The sequence below is a fragment of the Aythya fuligula genome, chromosome 10 (genome assembly GCF_009819795.1).
Source record: "Aythya fuligula isolate bAytFul2 chromosome 10, bAytFul2.pri, whole genome shotgun sequence".
NCBI classification, from domain to species: domain Eukaryota; kingdom Metazoa; phylum Chordata; class Aves; order Anseriformes; family Anatidae; genus Aythya; species Aythya fuligula.
In genome coordinates this window covers 19,843,143-19,860,872 of record NC_045568.1, presented here as the reverse complement: position 1 = coordinate 19,860,872, position 17,730 = coordinate 19,843,143, and the positions used below count along the sequence as shown (strand labels likewise).

The window sequence follows — 17,730 nt, the reverse complement described above, 5'->3', positions numbered from 1 at the left end:
AAACTGACAATATATTGTAAATTATGCGTGGAGATGGAGGACTTGACTTTATGCACAGTAATATTTCTTGTTACAAATCACTTTTCTGTATTGTGTGAAGCTGGCATTTATTGGCATCTTTATCCTTTTATTTGGATTTGGTGCCTTTTTTTTTTTTTTTTTTTTTTTTTAGATGGAACACACAAGCTTCTCTTACTAGTTCATCAAAAGCATCTTTGGGATTAAACTCAACACCCAGCTCCCCGCCACTGATGTCTTTATGTCTGTGAGGGCGTGCCTTGATCTCCTGAACTCTGAGCACGGATATTCCATAGTAGGTCCTGCTGTAACTACTGAGCTGCTGTGTACGCCCCTTCCATGACAATGGCACAGAGGCATCACTCAGATGACAGATGAATAAGCCCTTGTGTCTGTTGTCTGTCTTTCCCTTCATGACTAGGTGGGAAAACAGATGGTTTTCATTTGCCCATTTTGCTATCATTTGCCCATTCTTATGGACCCTATCCTGTACCCCAAAACAGCTTTTCCTAATTTCTTATGATGCTGATTCACATTAAGAATTACATGTATATCTTCTGTTATCATTAGCTTTTGATGAGAAGCTGTAATGCTGAATGTAACCCCAAATAAATATGAAGCAGCCTCTGATTTCTTTTCTACGTACACGGGTACAAATATCAGCTGTACCTCCAAGTATTTGTGCCTAACTACTGAAACTTAAAGAGTTATGAAAAATGTCACAGCGAATTTGTTCTTTACAAAGAGCATGCCCCTTTAAAAGCGTTTGAAGCATTAATTCTCCATGGAGTGAAAAATCAATGGTGAAACCCTATTTACCAGCTACTTTGCCAGGTGGTCCCTTTCTCAAGAAATAAAGACACTGTAGCCCGCATACTACAGCTAAGCAAGCATAAAACAAGACACCCATTCCTCACACACATTTACCCTCTTGATCCAGGTGGTTTCTGTTCCATGAACAACTCAGAGCATAACACAGAACAGATCAGAACAGGTCAGAAAGGCAGGCATTGCTCTCATACTTCTAGGAAGCTGCAAGAACCGAGGCTGCGGTGCAGTTGGTACTTACAGGCAAACTGCAGCTTTGCTTCTCTGCTAACGATCCTTCCAAACGGGTTTGTTGCTACACACTGGTACGTTCCACTGTCTTGGGTTTTGTTGGGATTATTGATCAACAGGTTGCCTTCCACTGCACTGTAGCGGTAATCCATACCGATGTCAATATTGGTCCCATTTAATTTCCACCTATAGTACAAAATGCCAAAGTTAAATCCTGCTAATATTAATGGGTACTCTTGTGTATTTGAAAATACCACATGTAGGAAATAAAGATTTAAAGCATCTTTGACTACTCAAGAAAAAAAAAAAAAAGCATGAAAAATTTAAGTTTCTTGCACAGTATTGAAATATTCTAGTATGTAACTGAAAAAGCAATATCCTTGACATATATTTCAGTCCCTGATATGATTAATGTTTCTGTAGTTGTTGCAAGTGCTGCTGCTCTTTGGAATTAATCATTTTGCAAGAGGAAGTCCCAGAAACAGAATCTTTAAACTGTTCAAGCCCACAGAGGCTTCTTTCCCTCTCCTGACTTAAGCTGGCTGTTTGTTTTTAAATTTAAGAAAATTCACTCACAGCAGATGTTTTCACTAACTGGGGCACTGAGAATTTCTAACACCACATTGCCCCAATTCCAGCAACTGTCATCCCCACTGCTCGCCGTGGAGCATGCGAGGGAGCCGCAGCCTCAGAGCAGCTCCCTCTACCCGAACCTATGCAGAAAAAAAATGGAATATTTTTGCATGAGCAAAACAACAGTCTGCTACACCAAGTAGTCATGGCAGAAGGCAGCAGGTGGGCTGAGATCTTATGAGTCCCACAGGTTTCAAAGTGCCCTTTACTTTGGTTAAAAACAATAAAAAAGGCTCTAAAAGGTGGGGTGGGAGAGGGGGGATCAACCAAAATGATTTACATCAGCCCAAGTGGATGTGTAGAACAAGAACAGCAGCATCTTTTTTTCATGAGGACCTCAAAGCAGTTAATAAAGCTGAAAACCATTGAGAGCTTTGTCCATGTGTATGGAAAAATGAGGAAGCCAACATGATTTATAGTCCCTTCATAACCTTTTTGAACCAAATTTTGCAATTGTGTTGCAGCACATGCTTGGTGCCTTTTTCTTTGGTATCAGCACTGCGAGAACCCCAGGGGCACAGCTGAGTTAGACTGGGTGACATGTGCAGGAGAAAGGTTGCAGGATGACATGACCGTAGCGCAGTGATGGTGCTAAGGAGCAGTTAAGCATTCAACAAACCCAACAGTTGGTCTGGGATTTCCTTTGACTTCACAGTTCAGCTTCACTTTCTTTTCCTCTGAATCCAATGGGAAGATCATGCTGCTGGGTTCCTGCAGGAAAACTGGCCCATGCAGTGTGTTGTCGTCTGTATTAATGAAAAGAAAAATGTGAGAGAGACTTGCAGGAATCTCCATGCATCAGAAGCTAAAATAGCACCTTGGCAGAAAGAGACTGGCTACCACTCACCCTAAAAAGAAGCTGTAACTACACTTGACTTTAGAGAACCCAGATGTTCTTTTTTTTTTTTTTTCAAAAGCCATTGGACATTGCATGGACTTAACATTCATGAAAACGTCTGCATGCTAACTAGAGGACAGATTGAAATTCTACCCAAAGCTCAATGAATGGGAACAGGCACAGTCTTATGGTTGTAACACAGCTCGAGTAAAATTGGAATGCTTAAGCTTCACTTTTAAAAACTGAAAAATTTCTCTGTAAATTAAAAAAACAACAACACGATTAAACACAGCCACACAACACGTTATCTGGATGTTGACCAGCAGGTACAATTCCCCAGAAAATCCCTCAGAAGGGCTGGATCTGCCGTCCAAGGACTCAGCACTCTTCACAGTTGGTGGCTGTAGCTGCACAGCAGCATCTCAGAGGGAACGTGGCCTCGCTTAGCATCCTGGCTTTCACCACCTCAAGCACACAGCTGCCACGTTACACAATGCTATTGATTTTATTCCTCCGGCCACCCTTTTCAGCATTATCATGACTGTAAGCGACAAGAAGATAAGCAGCAGCAGCAGCAGGGTTTGTACCTGGCAATAGCAATCACACTGTGTTGCAGCGCAGCAGCCAAACACCAGGTAGGCACAGCTCCTGTTTCTGCCCCCCTCCAATCTAAACAGTAACTGGAAGAACAGAAAGGCTTCAAAATACTTTATTTTTCATCTCCTGCTGTATTTGGCATCTCTGCTTCTGAGAGCAAAACTAGCACAGAAGTGGCAGAATCAAACCTGTGGGAAGAAGCCCAAGTAGTCGGTACTTCTGATTCCTATGACACCAGAAAATGCAAAAACCTCACCAAAAACTCTCTTATCGTAAGACTTTCCTGCCAAAAATTATCTCTGACTGAAAAGTGTATTGATAAAGGACCTGAAATACGTATCTGCATTTGAACTCATTTCCTAGGAATTACATTAGACAGAGATGAATAAAGCCCAGTGGGCCACACTCCAAATGCTGCTCTTTTCTCCCGGGTACATATCAAAGGCCATCGGAAAGCCTGGCTAACAGCATTCTCCACAAGTACGAGTGATGATTGACATCAATCCACCCATGGAGCAAGGTAGCTGGAAAGCATCCACCCATGCCATGACCCATCCTAACGTGGCCAGGAGGGACGTGAGCCCACGGCACTACAGGCTGCTGTGGGGCCGCAAGTCTGTCTGGATGGACATGCAGGGAATTTGTTGGTGTAGGAGGTCAGAGAAGAAAGAATAAATAAAATAAAAAGATGATAGGATGTACCAAAAAGTAAGAAAGAAATGTGAATGAACAGAAGAAGATGCGTCTTCCTGACTGGAGGAGGGTGAGGATGACTGGGAACAGCCCTTGCAGCCCCGCAATGCTTGGGGAGCCAGCCGGGTGTATCAGGAGATGGAACAACAACTCTGCACTCCGGGGAGAAAATTCTGTCTTTTCCACAGGATGATTTCAGAGAGACTCTGCCAGGAAGATTATAATAGAGCAACCTTTCCCATGTCTCCTCCCTCAGGTACTGCCACAAAAGAGACTGTACGAAGAATATAGTCGTATCAGTTGTATTTATCTTTATTTTTAATTATATGTTAACGATATCTGACTGAGACTCATCTATTATTCAAAACACATTCTGCATAATCTCTAGCTTTAAATTATACCTGTGTGCAACTTACTGTTGCTGGCAGAAAAAGATAATAATAACTGTAAAGCATAGAGGGCTAGATGATTAAATCCTGACTTGTTTCTGAGACCCAGGGCTGCTCGACTCCTTAACCAGTTGCGCTGATTCATTTACTGCGAGAAAGAATATTACAATCTGGCCCATAAAGATTATAGCTCTGAGTACTATATTAATGGATTTGAAAACAAAAGAATTAAAATACATTTTAATTTTCTAATGGTAAAATTCGGAAGCTGGCCTGGAGCTTGGGTCCTCGTTTTAACTCCCATAAGCAAGGAGCTTCGACACACTGGGGCAGGCAGAAGCCAAACCATAGCAGACAATTCACTTACTGAACCGTGCTGGCTCGGGCTGTGTCACCTGTGTCCCCACCAAAGGACTCAAGTCACGCCACACTGTCATTTAGTGTTATTTCAATTATCATGTGTCCACCTATATTGTGTCACATCACGCCAAAGGTCAGATTCTCAGTCAGGAAATCAGTCAGGTTCCCTCGCAGGAAAATACACCTTGTGTCAAAAAGTAGACGGCATTGGAAAATGCACAAACAAATGGAAGGGCCCAACCACCCAACACTAAATGTGTCCCCATATGTCCAGGACATCGCTCGGCTGCAGGAGCAGGGCCTGGACTGTCCTGGTGCCGTGGCAGGGGGTGACACTGCTCTTCAGGGTACAGTGACACGGTGCCAAGGGGGCCCGGCCAGGAGTTATGCTTCTGCACAACACTGCAACCTGTCTGCATCGTTAGTGTATGATTCAGAAGTCACAGACACCAAAGGTAGAGAACTACAAAGTTAGAAATGCTCAAAAACGGGCAAAAAGCCTAATGAACTTAATTTACCTAAGCTACATATTTTCACACAATAGAAACTCACTAAAGATACCAAACGAAGCCACTCTGCAAAAATGACATCATCTGCTGCTGTTGCTTTTTAACATTCAGCTTTTATGCAGAAAAAAAAAAAATAAAAATTGCTCGCCTTCCTTTAACTGGAAAGAATAGAGCCTGGGCACAACCATGGGGCTGCTGCCAGGGCCGGCAGAGGGGCTCTAAACGCAGCTGCGTGGATCAGAACACAAGGAGAGGAAGCAGCCTCACAACACCGTGCAGATAAAATTATTTTAAGTGCCTACTCTTTCTTCTTTCTCTTATTGCTGCCAGTGTATAACCCAGATAAGCAAGTCCAAACTATTTAATCTCGTCTGTAGTCCTTTTTCTACAGCCAAATGCCTGATAGAGAACACTGCAGCATAGACCCTGCTGCGGTGCGTGGAGCCATGGTGCCTTTTAGAAGGTGTAGATTTGGTTCAAAGAACACTAAACACTCAATAATAAATAGAACAAACTGCATCTAGATTCTTATAGGGAGAAAACTAGAAGTATCAGTACCATAAATATTTTTAACTAACTTATAATACTGCTGGATAAAAAGGGATCTCGCATGCTTACTGCCAGCACAGGCAAATGCATTACTATATTACAAAAACAGTGCAGTGTTTTGTAGCAAAAAAGTTTTACTATCCAGATAACTTCTAAATGTGAATTTCACATTTTATTTTTATAAAAGTGGTTACTTCATTCCTATTGCAGTGATGCTCAGGGACTTGCAGCTATTAAACAACAATTTTCAGCTTATCACTGATGAGCTCTAGGAGCTTGATACACAAGCCCACCGATGCCAAATGAAGGCACTTTTCTGAGTTAAACTGGCTTTCTATTTGCCCTCCTTTATAAAAAATCAAATCATGTTCATTAGGCTCTCTTTGAGATATTTAATTGACCAGCATGATGATGCAGTACATATAGGTATGTACAAATATGACAGCTGCTCTTGCTCCCTTCAGTTATTATAGCTCACTTTGCTCTTCATGATTTTCAGCAGCTATTGCATAACCTCTGCGACTCCTTACAGGTTTGTCACTGTCCTGGGAAAATGCAGTAAGGAACCTTCCTGGACAAGCTAACTGCTGAGCCTCTCTCCTAGTGACAGATTTTATTTTTCTGAGTTACGTTTCTTTTGCTCAAGCCCAAAATGAGCTAACCCAGAATGAACACTGAGCTGCCCTGAGCTTAAGACAAGTTGCAAACAAGATTGGTTACCAAAAAGCATTTTTTCCCCCTGTCAGATGAAACAAATGTGCTACGACTCTGGTTTTGCCTCCTTCGAGAGAACTCTGTGTCTTTCAGGAAAATGCAGGGTATAGGAAATTTCAGTGATTTCATGATAAAAGCATCAGTTTTAAACACAGTATGAAGTATATGCCCATATGCTGTTGGACAGAATGTGATAGATAATTTAGCAGAACATTCTGCTATCCTAGCTTCTGCTGATATATATATTTATTTATAGTGAATAACAAAATCTATTGAAAAACACCAGACTCATTTAAATATACTCCAAACGAAGCAGATATTTTATGTATCCCTCCAGTAGCCCAGACCTGAGAGCCAGCACATTCAGTGTGATGCTCAATGCTTGTTGTCTTCCTGCACTTCTGAGGAATTGAAACATGAAGAATGTCAGCTGAGGTTAATTCAAACGAACAGGTGAAACCATTCTTATTCTCTCTGAACATTAGGCCCAGTGATGGATATTGTTAGCTAAATAGGACTGCTTTAATTTTCGTTGAAAGTTATGGCCAATTTGAGAGAAGGTTTAATTGAATATTCCACACTGTGGGGGAAGATAATAACTAAAGCGAGGAGAGAATTCTTGGAGTATTTCCAGGATAAATGATAAAAATCCTCCCCTTGTTTGCTGCTGAGGGAATTGGTTTCTGCTATGTATGCCGGAGCGTTTTCATACAGAGCTACAAGTCGGTATTTCTTCAAGACAAAACTGCACCCTGGGAAGAGCAAACTCTTCAGGAGACCAGGAAGAGAACTAGATAGGAGAGCTCAAGGGCAGCGCTGATTAACGCAGCGCAGCACCGGCAAGGTTAGCCAGCTGCATTACAGCCTCTTGTGTGGGAAAAGCCTAAACTGGCTGGATCACTCTTTATTTTTTGCCTTTTGCTTCTGTTAACATCAACCACACACGCAAGTGGTGCTAACGGCTTTGAAATGATAAGAGAGAAATGTTTATATCAGATACTCCTGCTAAGAATTATCCTTAGGCTTCCTAACAAACAGGACCTGCTCAAGGCTCTTCCCATGCAAAAGCAACAAAAGATGTGTTTCCAAAAAGGAGATTCAAAACGTCCTGCACAAAGCATTGTTTTAAGGGAAGGGTCTCGGCTCTGCCTGTTTGGAGACAGAACCAGCCTGCCTCTGTCCTGGGGCTGCCACCGTGCCTGCGTGCCTCTGCACCGCAGTTGGACCTCATGTTTAGGGATGAGTCAATATACAGAAAGAAAACCAAACAACAACAAAACCAGATACCGTCATAGGGAGCAAAGCTGAAAGAAGCTACAAGACTCTTTCCTTCCTTCTCACCCATACCACCTTATCAGTACATAAACCCCTCTTTTTGAAGTTCCTCTGTAATGCTCCGTTGTACCTGGGCTGTGAGAGTGGCTCAGCATCCTCACAAAAACCACAGACACACATCACCTGCAGGCTGAGAGTGGCTGAGCACAATGACACCCACCTCTCCTACTCCTCATGGTGCCATCAGGCAGGTCGCTGGGCTGGGCTTGTTCCCCAGCACCCTGAGGGTCCCCAGCAAAAGCTGTGAGCTGGATGCCCCCTCCTCTTTCCTGCCTCTCCTCCCTGACAGACCTCTGCTTCCCAGATCCCTGCTGTACTGACACAGTTAAAGTGGAAAGCCGTGTTTGACAGGTGACATGCAATAGGCATGAATCTGATGGCTGAGTTCAAAAGCAGTGTCAGATGTTCCTCAGAGACAGTAACGAAACTATAAAAATCCAGAGGATCCCTAAAGCTCAGACGACAGGAAGAAATAAATCTTCGCTCTCGTAAATGCAGGTGTGGAAGAGCTCCGGCATTTGAAATGGAGACAGCGCTGGCCTGAGGACTCCATTTATGAGTGACCCGAATATCTGAAGCACTCTGAATTAAAGGCAGGGTTAAACACATCCACCCTGACGCGGGCGTGCTCTGACCTTCGAGGAGAGCTCAGAGTCTGTCAATTACGGGAGGTCAGGAGCTGGCCCCAGCCGCTGCCTGTGATGCGGCCTGCGGCAGCTGAGCACAGTCGGGGTCAGCCCCGGCTCCGGGAATTCACCTCCAAAGCCTCTCCGTCAGCCTGCGTGCACCACGGCTGCGCTGTAATTTCACCTACTGAAGTGCCAGATGAGTAATTATGCCAAAACGCTGTCAAGTTAGCGCTTTTCAGATAAAATGCTGTTACCTGATCCGCACACGCCAAAGCAAGCGCGTCTGCCTCGCGCCCGGTCTAGACACCGGGAGGAGGCGATTCCTGGTGCGGCGTAATGAGCGACTTGTACTACGACAAAAACCTCATTTAATGGAACGTAATTGGTGTTATCTTCGTAAGTCAACAGGATGATTATGATCACAGATGTTCCCTTCAGTATATGATAAAAGCATAGTTCTTCATTGCTGCAGAAAATCACAAATTTCTTTACTGAGCCTCCTGCTCCCTGAGTCATCACAGCTGACATCAGGAAAATAAACAGATAAACTCTCACTGCTCTGCTGAGGATGGTATCAGCCCAGGATAGAGCAATGAATGATTATAAGAACAACAACATTGGAGCTTCTCGGCCGTAAGATCAGTTACATAAGTTAACACAGAATGTGCCACATGTTGCACTGCTGAAATAGTAGAAATCACCAAAGGGTGATTTCTGCAAGATAATTTTAAATATATAATAATCAATCTTGTTCTGATGTCTTGTAAGTTAACTTCTAGCCCTGGTGAAACCATGATGTAACTAACCACAGGAAAAAGAATGATAGGAAATTAAAATACTTCTGTTAATGCTGACACAATACATTATGTTGCAACTATTGAGCAGTCATAAAAATACACATTTTCCTTTTTAAAATAACAAATACACACATTCTGTTTTTAGGAGATTAATAATATAAAAGCTTCCATAGGTTCTCAAAAGCTGCTTCATAACTTAACTGTTGGGAATATTTCCAAACATACTCTGTCACCAGGAGTAAGTACACTAAGCTGGTGTTACCTAAAAACCTACCGTAAAGAGTTCATTCCTATAGACTTACCTATGGGTTCCTGACAGAATAAATGACCTTTGCTGTTCATGTGCAACTCTCTCAGACCTGAGCTGTGAACAGGGATACAGCCACCAGGATGGCACCACCACACCGCCAACTGAGCCCAAGACAAAACCCCGGAATTGGTTCTTCAGCTGCTGGAAATATTTTCTACACTTTCTTTCTTTCTGTTCCCCTAAGGCCATTGTTACAGCAACTCATGGTACTAAGTCATTACTTAACTGGTCAAACCTGTGGGTTATAGAGAAAAAATGATCACTGCCTCACTTTAGCTCATGCTCATTTGTTTCACCACTGTATATAGACACAATGAGCATGATTGTGGCAACCAAACACTGGGGGTAATTAAAACTCCTGTACGAATGAAAAAGAAATGATAGGTGTGTTTGGCATCATCCGTAAAGGCTGCGCTCAACCACCTTTGACGTGCTACACAAATTTCAAACAGCAGTTAGACATCTTCAACATAGCCCCTACTTGTAAATGCAGACGCTGGTTGTTGGCTGCCCTGCTCTGAAATGCTGCATGTCTAAGAACTGAATCTGTGCACCTCAGATGACTGGACTATGTACTGCTTTAAATGAAACACTGGCACAAAATGTATTTCATGGCTTATATATATCTTTTAATTCAATGCAGGACATGACAGATTACACTTAAGAGGTCAATCAATGACAGAGAAATTAGTCCTTAAGGGAGACAATTGTGGCTCGGGGTTTACTCCATCAATGGCACTAATCTTACCCACTGACATGGCAGCTTTGAGCTTTGCCTCGATCCATTACCCTCATCCATCTCCCAGCATGCAGGCGGCCTGTCACCACAGGGGCAGTGCCACATCCTGCACCCGGTGACCTATGGCCATGGGTCCTCATGGCCCTATGCTGTTGGCAATGGTGGCTTCCTTCCAGAGAGGTCTGCAGCCTCCTGGGAAGCACAGGGAAAGCCAAACCACAAGAACTGTTCCCAGGATTTGTGCATCCTGACTGCACCCGCTATCCAGCAGGCACAAATCGATACCAGGCTGATTTTTTGCTATTGGTGTTGAACACGAGTTCTGGATGCAGTGGCTGAAGATGGGAAAAGATTTTGGTTTCTGTCAGAAAGTGGCTTTTGTCTCATTCTTAAGGAAGTGTTTCCAACAGACCTGAATTTGTGAAATTCTTTCAGAAAGCTGTTGCCAGCATCCTAGACTATTAAAAACCTTCACATTTACTTCTGGCCAGTTTGACATGACTTTCACGTCTGGCCAAGTCACAGCACAGCATGTCATTGTGAATACAAAGCTGCCTCCAACTGCTCTTCATCCTCCTCCCTGGAACTGCAGATTCCTCCAATGCTCTGTGTTCTCATACAGAGCTATTTGTGGATAAGGTACTTCAAAGGTCTAATGGCTGTACTAATTAGCTATTGATTTATTAGTAAAATTTAAGATATTGATATAATTGCTGTCTCCCAAGAAGAACATGCATCGTTATTATAAGATTTTCAGTTGCCTCGAGTATGACAGGTACTATAAAGTGGGTATTATAAAAAAAGCTGAAGTAGTGTGTCTGTGTGCATATTTTAAATTAAAAGCCACATACTTCCTATCCACTGTACCTCCCTGAACTTCAATTGATTTTAATGTTTCATGTAATAAGGAAGGTACGTAAAAGCCAGGCTAATAAATGTTATCCTCCCCACCCCAACAGTAGATGCTAAACTGGTACAAAATATACTGAAAAAGCCTTTTTCCTTTAAAATACTGGAGTCTTGGAAAAGAGAAGTCCCTGGAGCAATAACCTATAATCTCTGCATCATCCATTGCTTGAAAAACAAAGACAACTCTGGCAACTTGTGCCAGCTCTGCATTGATTGAGGAGCCCAACTCCACGGAAACCTGCAAGGTGAAAGGAATGGTCTCCCATGCGTTTTTCAAGGTGAAGCCTGATTTTGTGTTTTCAGGTTAAAGTACATTAGCCACTGTCAGAAGTAAGGCTGATTCCTGCCAACTTTTTCCCGGCTATTTACAGCAAGGTTTAGACACTGGATCCCACTCTCCAATATTTACCAATAAGCAGATCAAATTGCAGCATCCTGCGAGCAGCGGCGAGCAATGGATAATCAGAGTGGCAGGGTCTGAGCGAACGACTGGGAGCCTAATTTGCACTGTGTCACCGGTCAGAAAATGCTGGTGCAGCGGCTCAGCTTGTCAGCGTGGCACTGTAAATCTGCTTGTCCTGGGTCACGGGTGCACACTCTGCAATTATGGCAAGAAACCACAGTGCTGTCCCCACAGGAACATGGTGGAGACGACTTTGGCTCTGTGTTTATTTGCACAGCACCGGGAGAGGCAGAGCTGAGAGCTGCTGTACCAACAGGCCCAGCCAAGGCACGCAGCCCCTGTTTGAAGCCAGCCTCTAAAACTTATGGAAAAGGAGTTTGTGATTTGCAGTTTTTCTACCTGAATTTCAGTATAAAGAAAGAGTAAGTAATGTTAAGGAAAGAGCACATGGGCAAGGAGTTTCTCCCAAGACATGCTCCCATCCAGGATAACATCCTTGGCCCTCTGATGCTGACGTGCCCGTCCATCCCAGCCTGGTGGCACAGGCACCTTTAAAGCATCACCTTCACCACAGACACTGCATGTTGAGTTTGTGTTACTATTTCTAGCAGGTTCAGCCCATTCCCTTAAGAAAAAACAAACCATTTCAATACGACACATTTTAGCATAATAGACAGAATGGTCAGTGAGGGAAGCCTCATGTTTACAATATTATACATGGATATTTTCAGTGCAAAAATCGTCAGCAGCAGCTTGCAGTCACCTCTGGCTGCCTTGAATACAAAGCCGGAGGACACCCTGAGTACCTGGGGTCTAACAAGAACCACCTTATTTAGGAGGACTGAATAACCTCTCTTATGGAGCTCCACTGAGAGGTTAAAGGAAGCCCTCCCTGCAGCCCTCACGGCGCTGCCTGCCCCCTGAGAGATGCCAGGCAGCCTACTGCCCTGCTCCACAGTGCTGAGCAGGCTCCTGGCCATGGATGGGGAAACCTTGCTAGCTTTTCCCACTGCTGCCAAAGCAATAACATGTTTAATCCTCTAAACAGGCTCCGGTGTTATAATCCCCAGGTGGTTATGTTCTATAAATGGATTTAAGGCATCTGAAGTGTGCTGTGGGGACACCAGCTGGGCACCTCAGCTGGCATAAATCTCCAGCATTTCACTGAAGTCAGTGGGACTGCACTGCCCCAGGGCACATTTGAAGAGCTGTCCCTCTTAAAATATATATACATATATATGTGTGTGTGTGTGTGTGTGTGTGTGTGTGTATATATATATATATATAATTACTATTATTTTTTAACTGTGTTTCTGCAGCCCTCAGCAGAGCAGCTACAATAGGCATTGCTGCCCCGACCTGCAGCACTCATTGAGATGCCCCAATGCTTCTGCAAGGGCTGGAAGTCAGCAGGTACCCCATTGGGGCATCCCTGCAGAGGGACCAGACCCTCTGTGCACAAGCACAGGGTCCCACACAAAACCTAAGTGCCACCAAATGCCAGACTGAGAGGAGCTTAAATAAAGTTCCTGGAGTTTAATCAGTAGAAATCAAAAGAGCAACCGGGAGCACAATTTGTACAATCTGTCCACGGATAGAACATGTCCTTTTAATTTTTAAAGGATGTTATGAACTTTAAGTGATGCAGCAGGGGAAAAAAATCAGTAATAGCTGTCAACCCCCTGACTTTTACGACTTCTTACACTGCAATTTAGTACCCTTAGAAACTGCTCTGATTGATGGCATTTGTGAGCTAAATCTTTTCTCTATCTGGTGTAACACTACCAGGTTGAGCTTTCAAACATCTTTCCCCCGCATCTCTGCAGCAGCGTGGTGAGATTGCTCTGGCCTCACCATCCAGGGCCACTTCTGGGAGAAAAGCTCCTTTTTAATTTTTTTTTTTTTTTTTTTTTTTTTTTTTTTATAACAGGAGAAAACTGCTCCCTGAAACACAATTCTTAATGCAATATAAGGATTGCAATATAAGGAGGTTTCTGAATCCTCACAAGGAGGACAGCAATGCTCCAAACACAACTAGACCATGACCTGATGGAAATAACATTTTCTCCAAATGGTTTGCAAACCAGCATCAGTGTGAGTGAGGGGTCACACTACCAAACCTCCTAAGGCTGTTCCACCACCACGGTGCCATCCCAGGACTCACAGGGAAGGCGGCAGCACAGACACATCTGGATGCTGCAGGAGGTTTGTGTGAGCCTGCGTGGTGCTCGCAGGGGAGAAGTCCTCCCTCTGCACCGTGTCACCCTGGGGCATTGCGGATAAACACGGAGTAATTGTGCCTCAGGAGATGAAACAGAGCTGGCTGCCCCCCCTGCCCCAGGAGGCTCTTGTTTTGATGCTAGACAAAGGATGTTAGGAAAAGCTCCAGAGAAGTGCACTACAATAAAACAATAACAGAGACAATAAATAAATAAATACCAATAAATATCAACAGCTGAATGGCAGTGAGATGAAGTGCTTTTCTTTAGGAGAAAATCATCTGACTGAGGGCTATTACTTTACAATTATAAACAGATTTCATTGTTCTATAAGAAATTATACTTTTTACTGTGTTGATGTTATCCAGTGCAGTAAATCAGTCACTATATGTCTGCTTATGTTGAACAAGCAAGTTGCTAAAGCTTTTACAAAAGCCATAGGTTGGAACTTCAGTGCAAATCAGTAAATGTTATGCCTTGCTGTATTTTACTATAAATAACCCCAAACCTCAGGAAGGCACCAGGAGTTGATGCACATTACTTGTCTGGATGCTGTGACCATTTGCAGTCCTTTGGCAACTGGAAGACACCCAATGCCAGGAGAGGTTTATTTTTAAATTATTATTATTATTTTTTTGTAATTTAGCAAAACCAAAACAAAACAAGTTAGAAGTTAAAAGCATGAAAATCATCAAAACCCATATAATTTCATTCTAGTGGAGGGAGGGCTTAATGGGCAATCGAAATAATGTGCACTGCTTCAGCAATTTTTTCATTACAATTACAAAAAATAATGGGTTTCTTGGTTTTGAAAATTAAGGATTATACTGGATTGAGAACTGCACTACAAAGAGCCTACTGACTGGTTTAGTTAGCTGCCTCGCAGACAAATAAGGACTCCTGCAAGCAGTCTTTAGTCTGGAAATAAGAGCTTGACTTTTCACTTCAAGAAATATACCACCACACAGCATAATGAGGAAGATGCAGACAAAGTAATTAAACTGCGAGTAACTTTCTGGGATGCTTTGGTAGCACTCTGCTGTCTCTGTTTCTGTTAGCTGCAAAAAATCAAAGCAGCGAAGGAAGTTTCTCTTGACCTGTTCGCCTCAACCTGCTGTGCTGAGAGCGCTTCAAATGCGAAGTGCTTGAAGCCTCTGCCTGCAGGGCTTGGAGGGAGCACCTAGGAGGCGGCCAAAAATAGTTCAAAGACATGATAGCGAACGCCTTTTCTTAAAAAAATTGCTATCTTTTAAATATGGAAGAGATGGAAATGATAATGCATAATTAATCCATGGGAGAACATAGAACCAGAACAGTGCTGTCCTGTTTGCTGATGCACGTTACTGGCAGCGCTACTGCCTAATAACTGGGGGTGGAAGAAAAGGAAGGCATGCAGCCAGGTGTGTGAACAGGATGGTTTCTGTCACCTGGGTTTGATACAGCAGCAGTTTCTCGGTACAAGCACATTTGTTACACCCTCAGACCTTAAACCTACACATCCTTCATTCTTCAGTCATCATCCGTCTTAGGCAGTAAAAGATCTTTACAAATGCTGCAAAAACAAAACATCACTCACATCCGGCCCTGCTTATTCTGCAGCATCCCAGGAGTTGACCCCAACCCCACAGGCAGCAGCATACCCACACCCTGTGCTGCAGGGGGGTTTTGGAGCCTGCCCCCTGCCAGGGCACCCACCATGGGGGACCCCAGGACCAGAAACTGGGCTCAGGGTCTCCAGCTGTGGGACTTGCACCTCTGTCACCCATCAGAAGGCCGGCACGGACCCCAGTTGCAACCAACTCGTGGAGTGAAGGGTGTGCGACTCCAATGGGGTTTTGCAATTCCAAGAATGCACCCAAACTGTGCAATGTAAAATAAAAAGAATATATCTGATATCGAAATACAGCCACTTGCAGCCCAGTTACAACAGCGATCGCATGGTACAGTATGAATGAAAATACAGCCCTATAATTAGAACAGGAATTAACTGCACAACAGTCAAGCTGTTAGAGTCATGTGTTAAATGCTGACTTTGCTGGCACTTTAGCAGATTTCTGGTCCTTGCAATTAACATCTTCTAATTAAGCAGATGTGTCCCTATATTAAATTAGCTACCAATTAATTACTATATCCTCCAACGAACAGACTTGTAAGCTGGTAAGATTTTTTTTTTTTTTTGTTAACACTGCTACAACTTTCTTTGTCCTTTGAACTTCTGCATAAACTTTTTCTTAACTTTTCATCCAGCAGGAACTTACCCGCAGCCTCTCCCATGTCAGCAAAAGCATGCTGCCTGATTGCTACGGCGGCACGACTCTGCTCACCTCCAGGCAAGAATTACAGGTCCACAAACACCAAGGAACAAATGCGCCTATAGTAAAAACCCCACTGAGACTGGCACAGAGAGGTGCTGACCCCTTTCCCTTACACACAGGCTACTTTTCCACCCGCTGTACTGGTCCCCACGCCTGCCCCTTGTCCCACCATGGCTGGTGCCAGCCAGAGCCCTGGGGAGGCTGTTGTGCCCCTGCCCTCCCCTGCTGCCCCTCCCACAGCTGCTCCAGCTCCAATTCACAAAAGCAAAACCTCTTTAGATCCAAAATAAATACTAATCTTAAATTCAATGTACCCTGACAGCAAATAAGTTTACTGTGCTTACTTCAGCATGAATAAAAAGCCCGCAAGGAGACTCCTACATAAGAGTATATTTACAAGTTCCATTACCCACTGGAGAGATTGATGTAATAAACCTATAATAAAAAGCCTGATGTTATGGATTTCTCTAATGTTTCTTATCAAACAGCCTGTATTATCTTGGCTTGTGTATTCAATTTAAAATAGGTTTTCAATAAGTGCCTTAGAGCTAGAGGTCATTCTCACTTAGTTTCCTGCCACGCAGGGATGTGTACTGTCTTTTCCTGCCCTCAGAAACTAAAAGCTGTTTGTAGCTTGCTCGAGTGCAGTTTACAAAGTAGGCAGACAGATTAGAGAGAACAAGAGAGGGAATATATTATCTGCACATCTATTCATATCGTGCAGCAACAGCCAAGGCTGGCAGGGCGCGGGCTCTGTGCCGGCATTTATTTTTATTACTGAGCACAGAGGTGTAGTTGCTCCTCATGAGGAAACCAGTGCTGCTCAGGAATTGTTTTGCCACCAATTGTCTCCTCCTTTGTATTTTGAAACTGCAGCACAACGGAGGTGGTTCCTGTGACCTGCTGGTTGCCTGCTGCAGCTTCTGCAGGAGTGGCTTCACCTTTTAGGTAGGGATGCTTAGGTAGAAACAGTGCTGCAAGTGCACTGTTTGGAGAAGTAGGCAATAGCTAAGTACTTCTACCTATTTATTTTTTACTTCTTGGCACTGGGTTTAGCTAATAACCGATGGCTGCTACTTGGGACCCAAAGCGATTTAGTTTAGGACATAACTTAAATGAGTGCAACACAATTTAACAGTATTTCCCTCATTTATTAAATCACTTAAATACATTGTTTTCACTTTCAGGTCTCAAGCCCTCACTCTGCAACACCCCATGCTCATTTTGCAGCCTTGCCATGGATATACATACACCAACTCCTTGCTAATCCCTTTCTCATGGACACAACTCCTGCTAAAGCCACCTGAAGTCAAACACTGATTGAAAGAAGCCCCCAGACAGTTTTCCAGGCTTTGTGCATCAACCCTTTGCCATGAGTCTTTCCCTTTGTAATTAAATCCTTTCATTAGCCATCCAATAATAATAAAAGACCGTAACTCCAAGCCCTGCTTTTTACACCAAATGAATAAAACAGTGTTTTTTGGGTAGCATTTTGTATATTCAGTTGCAGTGATTTCCCGCAGACAGTTAACATTTTGCAGAACAAGCTGCTCAAAATGTTAGAATCAAATAAAAGCAGAGAGCTACTAGGCAAACGTGCAATCAAGTGCTTGGGAATTAAACTGAAATCAAGACCCTTAACTATTAGGGGAGATGCAGATCCCTCTGCCACTGATCTCGTTGTGACAAGGGCAAAGGGTGCCCAGAGCTGAGCA

General features: G+C 43.5%; 1 protein-coding gene across 5 annotated transcripts in view; it reads right to left on the bottom strand.

Moving 5' to 3' along the window:
* The window catches only part of CNTN4 (contactin 4), a 296,910-nt gene that overhangs the window by 115,561 nt on the left and 163,619 nt on the right, over window positions 1-17,730 (bottom strand). For all 5 annotated transcript variants that reach the window (XM_032193834.1, XM_032193833.1, XM_032193831.1 and 2 more), the window contains 2 exons: window positions 2,330-2,456; window positions 1,088-1,263 (listed from right to left, as the gene is read on the bottom strand). In XM_032193834.1, the coding sequence (XP_032049725.1) occupies window positions 1,088-1,263; window positions 2,330-2,456 (303 nt within the window). The remainder of the gene's footprint in view (window positions 1-1,087; window positions 1,264-2,329; window positions 2,457-17,730) is intronic.